The following is an 11526-nucleotide window of genomic DNA, read 5'->3' as shown; positions in this document are numbered from 1 at the left end:
AACAGCCTTAAAAATGTTACAGAAGTAAAAGTATATTAAAGGTTATGCTATATAGTTTATATTTTGCCATTAGATTATTATTATTACTCGTGAATAAAAAAGCAGGTTTTTACTGTTGTAATTAGTTGAGCTGGGTGACATGTTAACTACTTTCATTACAGATTACGCTGATTCTTTTCTTTTCCCAAAGTGAGTAAAAAGTAAAACTCTTTCCTTTTGAAATTTTTATTAAAGTAGAAGTAAGAAACGAGCATGAGATATAAATACTCAAGTAAAGTCCTTGAAACTTGTACTTGGTAGTTTTTTTTGTGTTGTTTTTTTTCCCCCACCGCTGCACAGAAGACATGATGGCCGTATAAAATGTGACGCGCATTATAAAAGTATCGTGTTTTTATGTGAAGCCAGACGCGTGTCGCGCGGTGCGGTGCGGTGCGGTGCGGGCGCAGCGTGAAGGGTGTAGCTCCGCGTGTCAGGAGCGTGAGTGTCACGTGTCATTATAAACAGGCGGCACCGTTTGACTCCTCCGCTTCCCGCACAGAGACCAGACACTGTCTCCGCAGACCCGGCAGGAGGCGGACCGGCAATGGCGAGCGGTGACAGCCAGGCAACTTTAGAGTCATGGCTCAGTAAGTAAACACGGAGTTTGTTTGTTTGTTTGTTTGTTTGTTGTTGTTGTCTATTAACTTGTGCATGCGGCGCAGCGCCGACTAACGTCTCACCATCACGCATCTTTTACTCAACGGTCGCTGCCAAAACGTCGCGTTAACCATCAGCTGAGCTCGTGACTTCAGTTGGACTTCGTTGCTGCAATTAGACGTTGTTTTTTTTTGGTGCGTCAGTCAGCGTTGATTTATTTAAACTTTTAATAAGTTTTGGCATTTCATGCGTAAAAGTCAGAGCTGAAACAGGAAGTTCGTCCGTGCGCGTGCCGGAGAAGCGCTCGAGCGCTGTTATGTCTGGGCTCCTGTTGCGCGCGCGCGCACGGTGGTAAAGCGTTTCATATCTTTGGCGTACTTCACTACAAGTTATACATGTCTTCAGGAAGAATGTCCTTGTAATGCAGCTTTATATTTCTCGTCTGTATTTTATTTTATTTCAGCCTTTAGTCACTTTGCAAATGGCGACATGATGTTTTGTCGCGGACCAAACTACCGAGCAGCAAACACGTAGATCTGAAACAATCGGTCTATTCAGAGGAAATCAGTGGACATCTGTTTTGATTCATTTGGAACATTTCAGGATCTGTGCGTTTCCCTTTTAACTATTTTCATTTACGTTGTTATAAACATATGGACTATTGGTTGGACAAAATAAAGTCACTTCGGACTCAGTATTTTGTGTTTTACGTTTTATTTGAATATAAATCAGATTAGCACCATGGAGAAATGCACTGGGCCACAGTGACAGAGATATACTGGCATGGAAGTATAATAGACAGACAGACAGACTTTATTGATCCCACAAGGGGAAATATTTCTAATTAAGAGTAAAATGCTTGCAAAGTGCATATCCTTGGTGTGAATAGTGTTCTGAGTTGTTTTTTTTAAAATGTGTTTTATTGATCTTGATGCAGAAAAAGAAACAAAAGCACCTTAGTCAGACGTGTGTTGCGAGACTAATAATCATAACACAGAAGAGAAAAAGGATCTTCCTCTCAACATCTCCGTTACTCTTCACAAATGTTTGTTTTGAAGCAGGCTCAGTAATTACGGTCTGTTTACCTCCAAACCAGCAGTCTTTAGTTCTCTTCACATTCGGTGTGATTCCTGCGTTTTTAACTTCATCCAGCTGTAACTCCATCTGTCAGATAAATGTAGTGGAGAAAAGCCTAAAGTTCACAAAAATGTAAACACCAGCAGAAGCAATAGCAATAAAAGTAAAGTGTAAAACTGGAGCAGTGGCAGAAAAAAGTCATTAAGAATTTTTTTTTTAAGAAATTCAGTTTTTTTTTTGGTCAAATAAAATGAGCCATTTGAAGATAGATTAAACGTTAATTTTTATCATCAAATTTGTAAAGAAAGAAAAGAAAAGTAGGTACAAGTGTTTCCTCCGTTTTTGTATCTTTTATTTTCACTTCCTTGTTAAATACTGCTCGCGGTGTTTAACTGTGCCTCCGGTTTCAGACCAGGCCACAGACCCAAATAATCATGAGGACCGATGGGACTGCATTCAGGGCTTCTACCAGCTTGTCAACCAAGAGACCGACGGGTGAGCTCAACATCAATTTCTCTATTTTTACCTCTGAAAGTTACTTCAAGGCAATTCTGGCATTTGTGAAAGTGTTGCTTCACATGCGTGTTGTGATGAGTTTGTCAGTTACACCATCGTGGGAAAGAGAGTTGAAACTCTGCAGCACATTTTGCCTCATTACTCATCTCAGCATGAATGTATTATAAAGTCTAAAGCTATTGCAATGTAAATTCAAAGACAGGCCCCGTTTCAGTCCATTTCTTTGAGGACTTTAGCTGTTTGATTTTTTTTATTTAATGTTATATTTTCTGCTTTCAGGCCACAGGTAGCTGTTCGTCTTCTCGCCCATAAAATCCAGTCCCCACAGGAGAGAGAGGCTCTACAGGCTCTCACTGTAAGTAACCAGAAGATACAGAAGATGCCTGTCAAACAGTTTATTTTCATGTGGTGTCTTTTTAGTGTCCAGATGCAAACGGAAACTAATTTCGAAGTTCTTCTTTATCTTTGAACATTGATATCTGTGTGGACATACAGTGTACATCCATTTTTGTTTGATGCTCTTTCTCACGAGTCACAGTCTACATTTATCATGAGCTCTCCTCCATTCATTGATAAACTAATGTCTTTGTTGTAACTCTGGGGGAGGTCGGTCTTGTGAGCAGTAACTGGAACTAATTTTAAGCACGTGGACAAAGCGACATGAGGTTTAATCTGTGTTGGAATCCGCTGTGACACCTCACAGTTTGCTGACTGGACGTCACAGAGAGCTTCAGTCATTGTTTCTCCATGAAAATGTAACTCCGACAGGCGTCTCGGGAACCACGTGACTCGTGTCATGTGACATTTCAAGGCAGTTAACCGCAAACATGAAGTGGCAAAATCTGCTCTCCTTCCCTCTCAACTGTTGCAGAAGAGCAAAAGGTTTTTAGTTCATTTTTTTTCTGCCAGAGTTTCTGGTGGTATTGATTCATTCTTTTTTTTTTTTTGGTGCTTTCCAGGTTCTCGAGGCGTGTATGAACAACTGCGGCAAGACATTCCACAGAGAGGCTGCCAAGTTTCGCTTTCTCAATGAGCTCATTAAAGTCCTAACACCGAAGGTAATGCTCATCAGAAACACAGGTGGCTGCAAAATCTGAGTCTAAACACTGAAAACTAAAATATGTGTCCTGAGCAAACAAACGAACCGAAAAATCCTTCTAAAGCTACATTTAGTGAATTTATAAATTCTGTTTCTGAGTACTCATCTGACCTGAGTTAAGTGCCATGGAGTGACAACACGCATATACGATTTATAAAATACGTCGTTCTCTATTTTGATTATTTATGTAATAATGTTAACGGTTTGGATGAGTGGATTTCATCTTGCTGTATTTTTTTTTTTTTTAAATGATCTACTTTCATCATTTTTACACGATTCGTTGGTGTGCTCTCTTTGCTTTTATATATTAGACTGTGGAGTAGCATTTCTGGTTTTAACACCTCAAATTATGAAAATAATAATCATATCTTTTTTTACATAGAGCACCTCTCAGAACCAAGGTTACAAAGTGCTTCTTATGGGACACAGTAGAGTCTGCAAATTACAAAATAATTCCAATTCAAGTAGAATCATTAAACTCAAGTCAAGACGAGCTCTCTTGAAAATTGTTTTAAGAAAAGAGTTCTGACATTTAGGAACAAGCAAACAAAGTGTTAAGAAAAGGAACAAGACAAAAACAATAAACACAAAGCTAAAGCAGCGAAAGATGGTTTTAAGAACCATCAACACTTTCAATCAAAGCGCCTCAGTTTACTCAGCTGTTTCACTTAAAATCCTCAATGGTAAATTTACGATTGTTTTTACATTGTCAAGATTGTCCACATAATAACGGGGCTCAATCAAATAGATACAAATACAAAAAACAGCGAGTTAAGGGTAATTTAAAAGGTATTTTGTATTATATTTGAGAGATAGTTGCTCCTATTATAGGTTAAAAACAATGAAGACAGGCCACTATTATCAACGAATCTGATAGTACATGGAGTTTACATGGGTTTGATATAAAAAGATAAACATAATAGACTGAGGGAGGGAAATCATTTCAATTTGTAATATTTAGTGATGTAAAATTGTCTTTTTCTGCATTAATACTGATGTGACTGACCTCGTCCGTCTCCCCGAGCAGTACTTCGGCACGAGGACTCCACAGAACGTTAAAGACAGAGTGATGGAGGTCCTCTACGGCTGGACGCTCTGGCTCAAAGAAGAACCAAAGATCCAGGAGGCCTACAGGATGCTCAAGAGACAAGGTCAGGAACAACACACACACACACAACATGAAACCTTTTTCTGTGATTTCAAATTCTGGGACTGAGATGCACGTGATATTTACAGATATATAAAGAATTGATAGTGTTATTTCTTCCTCTTGAAAGTAAAACCACGTTATGTTCCTCTCTCTTATTTCAGGTATTGTGAAGAAAGATCCCAAACTGCCAGACACGGTAATAATGGCTCCTCCACCACAAAGAAGCACAGAGTCTGTGTTCGACCAGGAGGACAAGGCCACGGTGAGCGTGCGAGTTGGTGTGGACGAGGACATCTTGACAACTTTCTTCCTGCTAACACGTGTTTGTGTGTCATCAGCTGTTGGCCAGGTTATTGAAAAGCGCCCGTCCCGAAGACCTGGAAACTGCCAACAGGCTCATTAAAAGCACCATCAAAGAGGTGAGCGGTGCTGCGGTGCTGACGGACTGATCTGCATTAACAACTGTATAAACTGGCTCTTCATTTTTATGTGCGTCTTTTTTAGGAGCAGGAAAAGGCCGAGAAAGTGTCAAAGCGTGAGGAGACTCTGAAGGAGGTGGAGAGCAGCACCGAGCAGCTCAGACAGCTGCTGGACCAACACACAATCACAGAAACTCCACCGCAGTCCGGCACCGACATGAAGGTGTGCGGCACGTCACACCGACACAGACGGGTCAACGTCGAAGTCCTGCGATCGTTGTAACTCGGTGGAAATGAGAAATGAGAGAACACCGATTTGTGGATTTTCAGCAGTTGCAATAAACAACTGAAACGACATGTGAAACTATTGAAGCATAGTGATAGTTCAGGCAGAGCAATAACGTCACACAACTGCTCTGTTGTTGGATCATTGATGCGTCGTAGTACCAAATCATACTTTGTTCACAGGGAGGGTTTTTTTCAACTGTCCGCTCGTCCTGTTGTGACACACTCCACTTCCTCCTTGAGTGTGTAGATGGTGGTGTTCTGTTGAGCTCTACTGTTCATGAATATTTAGAGTTATTTCACACTTTGTAACATTATGTGTTTGGGGTGATTCCTCCCTCTCACAGGGTTTGTATGAGCAGTGTGACCGGCTGAGGCCCACGCTGTTCCGGATGGCCAGCGACACCATGGACGATGATGACGCTCTGGCTCAGATCCTGGCCGCCAACGACCAGCTAACACTTGTAGTGAATTCCTATAAAGACTGGGTGGGAAGACGAGAGTGTAACGGAGGGAGAGCAAGAAGTAATAGTGAAGAAGTGACGAGTAAAAGCATCGGTGAGCCTCCTTTTGTTCACCTTTTTGTCTTTAAGTCCCTGTGGAGAAAACGTTGACCTCGTGTCCGAGTGCTTTGTGTTGTATCCTGCTTTCTCTTGTTCGTCCAGTTCCTACGAGTCCCAGAGAGATCAAGAGCTACCACCTCATCGATCTGTCAGCGCTGGACTCTCCACCGACTCGCAGAAAAGCTGATTCACCGCCTGCATTCGAATCCTCTTCGCCGCTCTTCTTCTCTCGTCTGGAGAGCTCCTTCCACTCAGACGCTGACCAGGACTTAAATGAATTAGGTGGGCCTGCATTCGTCTCTCTTTCCTACTTCATTGTCTCTAACGCTGATGGATATGTTTCGTAATGTGGTGGTGTGTAATCGCAGAGTTGGAGGATCTGGTCTCACAACCGACTCGAGGGAGTCCAAAGTCCTATTATGAAGAGCTGATGCAGGTGAGGCTTGAATCTTAGACTAAAGATTTAAAGGTGTATTTTATTTGGTAGACGGTGTAACAAAATGAATCCTTATTTCGTAGCTTAACGGAGACGTTCAAAAGAAGAACGCTGAGCAGAACGGAGGAAGTCGCTTTTTGCTGAGAGCTCGTGGATGTGGTGACGGCAGAGCGACATCAAATGGGACCGACGTTTGGTAAGGATGGATGTAAAGAGGAGACACAGACTGAATATCTGCAGGACATCAGGAGGATTACATCACTGACACCGTTTTAGCTCCGCTTTTTTAACATTTGTAGGCACTTGGAATTGTAAGCAGATGATGGATGTTTTTTTTTTACCTCCATCTCGTCCTTTGGGCACCCAAAATCATAACCAGATAATGAGAGACATCGAGTAAAACACAGCTGGATGATAATATGTCCTCATAGGAGCAGTTATAACTGCACAACAATGAACTCATTTAAAAAAATGTCCTTTATTATGTAACTACGTTATAATGTGTATATTAAACCATTAATTAAGTGTTCAGTGTTTAAGAGTTTAATCCTGCTTCATGGAGGGGGTTTAAAGTAAAATGTCAACAAATTATAGTTTATTTTCAGTTGCCATAAAAAAAAAAGGCTCAGATGATCTGGTTAAGAAGGAAGGCAGATAGTTTTCTTCTCGGGGTGTGAGTATTAATACATTGTTGTGTTACAAAATGATATTGTTCCTAGTAAAAAGCAGGAATCTCAGTTTGTTAAATAAGAAAAGTAATCTTGTTTTCAAACCATGTTCACTGATTGTGGCCACTAGAAGGCAGCAGAACAATAATCATTCTCACTATAAAGTCGATAAGGCAAACACATTTTACTTTTTATATTCTTTGGAGGAAGTATTACAATGAGTTTAATGTGACGACATGAAAAATAACACCGAAAACATGTCAATTAAACAAACGGATGTAACAGGTGTACCACCAGCTAAATGCAAAATATAACTATAATGAGTTGTCATTTTGTTTTATTTGTTTGTTGGTTTGTTTTCAATCTGTACTCTTGTTGCCTTTTCTCCTGTCAGGTCTCTCCCTCAAAATCAACAGTTCACAGCTTCACAGAAACAACCACACGAAGTGTCTCCGGCGAAACTGGAGGAGAGCTCCCGTTACCCACAATCCCTGAAAAACACATTTGTTCCCATGGAGACCATCAAATCCAGTACGTCCCCAGAAGCTGGATTACCTTTCATGCGTCTTTTAGCTCTTCGCTGCTTTGAGAAGCTCGACGGTCAACATTTACCATCAGCCGTATTAAACGCCACATTCTCCTTCCCTGCTCACTGGATGTCGCGTCTGACCGTTGTCTTCTGATAGGTCAGCTGGAGCCCGTCACGTTACACGATCGGGCCGGGATCCGCGTGTCGCTCCATTTTGCCAGAAACGGTCCCGCCGGTCATCCAGATGTCGTCGTGGTCGTCGTGTCTGCTGTGAACACGTCCGCCCTCCGCGTCAAAGACTTCCTGTTTCAAGCTGCAGTTCCAAAGGTAACAAACTCTCTGCTCTGTCTTCTAAATAAACGCATGATGTGTCGTCTTAACAAGAGTGATAATAGTGAATTGGGGTTTTTTTTCAATGCATTTTTGAAGAGGGAAAATTTCAAATGTCTTCAGTTCATTGTCGTTCAAAACCACTCAAACCTCCAGAACTTGCAGCAGGAAACAAAACCTCATCCTGTACTGCCTGATTTGTGGCAGTAGTGCAATTAAATTTCTCATTTCTAATAGAACTATAGAAATCGACTATTTTCTTAAAAGATCAATAAGCAATTTGTACAAATACAATCCATTTAATCTTCTTAAATGTGAAAAGTTGTTGCTTTTTGCTCTTTTTATGTTTTTGCAAATTGAATATATTTTGATTTTGGACTGATGGTTGGAAGAAATTGGAACATTTTAAAATTGTAAAAGGTATTTTTCACATTACTTGACACTGCAAAGGAAAAACCATTAATAGAGTGCCTGAAAAATAAAAGTGCTGTAACTGATCAATAATGATCAATTATGAATTCAGTCAATTAATTGCTTGGTGCAAACAAATTCAGAAAATGCCATAAAATGTTGCCGGTCGGAAGTTTTGTTTGACTCCAAAACCCCAAATATTCAGTTGACATTATTATAAGACAAAGAACCACAGAAAATCTGCTCCTCTATAACCTGACAAAATGTTGAATTAGTTTTCTGTCCATTAATCAATCGACTAATAAAAAAAATACACACTTGATTAATTCAAGATGGAAAAAGCGTGCTGTAGTTTTGTATTTGGTTCCATCGGGACAAACGGATGATTAATTTCTCCCACTTCGACCAGCTGAGACTTGTGACAGCAGCAGCATCTGTCACATCTGTAAGTGTGTCAGCTGACAGTCCTTCATGTAACCAGGCAGTGCTGATGGATGGAGGCTCTGTGGGTTACAGTTCATCTCAAAACACACCAGCTCATGCCTGCATGTTCCCGGCGCCCCCTGCTGGTGTCAGACCATCAATTCAGACTTTATGTAAATCCCGCTTCAACCCGGTCCTCAGCAGCCTGTCATGTATCTGTCTGCTGAACACGAGGCTCCTTCTCAGTGTAATTAACTGTCCTGCAGACCATGTCGGTGAAGCTCCAGCCTCCCTCGGGGACGCACCTTCCTCCTTACAACCCTCTTCTGCCTCCAGCTGCCGTCTCACAGGTGCTCCTGTTGGCGAATCCTCAGAGGGTGAGTTCATGTGCATTCACTGCGGCGTCACTCATTGAACAGAACACCTGAAGGATTGTAGTGTTTGTATATCAGCATCATTACCTTTTCAGTGTGTTTGAGTTCGTAGCCGTTTTTATTTCATTTTTTTGTGCAGATGTGTAAGACTGTGTAACACTAAACGTAGCTTTGCCTTCTCTTTTTAAACCCGAACAATATGCTTTACTTTTTATTTACATGCGAGAGACAGATAAAGATTTACCTGTGCATAACATTAAAGATAAACACCGTACTATGTCTTAGACATTATGGGACTAATATGAAGTTAACTATTGATTCATTTAATTCTCATTTTACCTCAGTCTGGCATGACTTTGGTAAATGTCGACTGTTTCCTTAAGATGTGCCTCTTTCTCCATCAGCGTAAAGTTCGTCTGCGTTACAAGCTGACACTGACACACGGAGACCAGCAGCTGAACGAGACCAGAGAGATCGACAGCTTCCCTGACTGGACCTCTTTGATTGGCCGATAAAAGCTTCAGATGCTCCGATTCAAACTGCCGCACCCGAAATCTCCAGGTGGACACCGTGCAAGTCTAAAGAGTCTCTGTTTTTCTACGAAAGACTTTTCTATGTTTTACAACACAGCAGCAGGTACGATTCAAACAAAGACATGACTTTGAACTCAGGACGATTTAGTGGCCAACATCGTGGAGGTTCTGATGTCGCCAGCAGGTATTCAGGCAAAGCTGTCTGAGGACGGTGACGCTTCTTCAAACTCTGTTTTTTATGAGAAGACTAAAAGTCTAAAGACATATTTATTAACTGATGTTATTGGTCCTGAAATATCACCGGCTTTGTTTTTAATAAAGATTAAACAGATGTTTGTATCTCAGGTGGGTTCGGTACGCAGATATATTTGCGTTTGTGCATTTGTGACATGAAAACTCCCCAAATGCCTCGAGATGGAAGATGTTGTTTTCAATATGTATTTATTTTACGTTTAGGAGTGACAGTTGTGTTGGTTTTTTTTGCTTTAGATTGTAGAGTAGATATGTCCACATACTAAAATAGATTTTAGTACCGCAGCTTAAAACATGAACAAATGAAGGAAAGACTTTTGGCATTTTGACAAAACATACAGTCGGCATAGAAAAAAACTAAAAGTTCAAGGATCGATTGTGACCATATTTCACATGTGGTCAGATACTGAATTGGTGACACTAATCTTGGTGTCCACCTTGAAACTGCTGATTGTTGAGATCTTTTGTGTGAATCATCCACATTTTAGAAGTTGTAGCTTCTTTGCAGCAGCATCCATATTTGAAGAATCATCTGCTGTCATGGAAACAACTTTGTGTCCTATCAGATTTATTGGCCAAATTCCTTCAGAGTCTACACATCATAGCAGCATTATGAGTCTGGACAGGCATGAATGTAGTTGTGAGTATCTTTTTTTCATTTGCTTGTTTTCTTAAGTTCCACTGCATCAAACTCTTTGTGGCTAAATTTGAGGTCGTCGTTAACTCCTCCATAATCATTGTTTCCTGTCCAGCAGTTTTATTATACTGTGAAGCTTGAAGTTGCCTCAGTTTTATCTGCTTCATCATCTGTTCAGATTGTATGAAATCAGAACAGGAAACAAGTGTCTGCCTGATGTCTGTTAAATGTTAGTATGGAATTGATCAATAAATACAAATTCACTCTTTTGCACAAAGGTATGTTTTGTGATTTGTCTCCAGGGACTCAAAATGTGCCTTTAAAATTTGTATTTCATTCCATTAGACAACATTTCCAGTTTAACCATAAAGTTAAAGTTTAACTCCTTTGTAATCAATTACACATTACAGGAAGATATTTAATATCACTGCAGACCTTTTTGAAAACATGTATATCTACTATCCAAAGAATGTCTGCGGCAATTTTGGTCGCATTTGAATGAATATTTATGTCCGGTGGAGTTCTAGGTTGCAGTGAGCCAAAGACTTGTCACAATGCTGATCATCTCCTGGGAAGATAGGTGGTGAAGTGGTTAGCAATGCTGCCTGTCGGATAGAAGGTTTGGGGTTCAATCCTCCCCTTTGTCATGACTTTAAAAAAAAATCCTCCATAATTCTTTGAACGACATGCTGTAGCATGACTTTTGGGTCACTTTTTGGCCGCCACACCACGGGCACACCAATCAAAGAAAACAAATTCTTTTGATAACTTTAAATCCCAAATATGTTAAGAGTGAACTGACTCAATTTCAAGTCGGTCTGACAAAATCCCGAGGAAGAGTTCGTTAAAGTACAACATGTGCGAATCGCCAAAAATGTCAACTAAATTCAAAATGGTGGACTTCCTGTTGAGTTGACGTAATGGTGCAATGTAACGTTTTTGTACGTCTCGGTGTGATACACATTTAGGTAAATGTAGCCGCCGGGGCATCTGTTTAGGGGGCGCTAACAAGCCATTTGGCCACACCCACTTGCGACTCCACTGGAATACGAAATTTTTCGCCGGGAGAGATGCGTGTACCAACTTTCATGATAAAGCCTCCAAAAATGCAGTTCTTTACGGAGAAAAATAAGGAACGAAAAGAATAATAATTCCTTGGATAACAACAGGGCTTTCGCACCATCGGTG

At 40.7% G+C, this 11526-nt stretch overlaps 1 protein-coding gene across 2 annotated transcripts; it reads left to right on the top strand.

Annotated features, from left to right (window-relative positions):
• The first annotated feature begins 550 nt into the window (after positions 1-550).
• LOC138209652 (ADP-ribosylation factor-binding protein GGA1-like) lies at positions 551-10606 on the top strand. Of its 2 annotated transcripts, none has more exons than XM_069168376.1 (16): positions 551-626; positions 2124-2208; positions 2509-2584; positions 3189-3287; positions 4356-4479; positions 4640-4740; positions 4817-4897; positions 4983-5120; positions 5530-5740; positions 5848-6027; positions 6114-6181; positions 6265-6377; positions 7244-7380; positions 7536-7705; positions 8809-8919; positions 9321-10606. In XM_069168376.1, the coding sequence occupies exons 1-16, from the start codon at positions 584-586 to the stop codon at positions 9429-9431; spliced, it is 1848 nt and encodes a 615-aa protein (XP_069024477.1). In that variant the 5' UTR covers positions 551-583; the 3' UTR covers positions 9432-10606. The 2 variants fall into 2 exon arrangements, with proteins under 2 accessions (XP_069024477.1, XP_069024478.1); XM_069168377.1 differs by having other exon boundaries at positions 7541-7705; positions 9321-9408.
• The last annotated feature ends 920 nt before the right edge of the window (positions 10607-11526 follow it).

Source organism: Embiotoca jacksoni, unplaced genomic scaffold (assembly GCF_022577435.1).
Source record: "Embiotoca jacksoni isolate LCO1_2020_lvr unplaced genomic scaffold, fEmbJac1.0.p SCAF_4, whole genome shotgun sequence".
In the NCBI taxonomy this organism is placed as follows: Eukaryota; Metazoa; Chordata; class Actinopteri; family Embiotocidae; genus Embiotoca; species Embiotoca jacksoni.
This window is presented reverse-complemented; position numbering and strand designations above follow the sequence as displayed.

Excerpts from the sequence above, each read along its gene's own strand:
- LOC138209652 (XM_069168376.1), top strand. The coding sequence starts at position 584 with ATGGCGAGCGGTGACAGCCAGGCAACTTTAGAGTCATGGCTCA. Across the intron at positions 2,209-2,508 it reads GTCAACCAAGAGACCGACGG|GCCACAGGTAGCTGTTCGTC; the intron begins GTGAGCTCAACA and ends TTCTGCTTTCAG. Across the intron at positions 6,028-6,113 it reads CCAGGACTTAAATGAATTAG|AGTTGGAGGATCTGGTCTCA; the intron begins GTGGGCCTGCAT and ends GTGTAATCGCAG.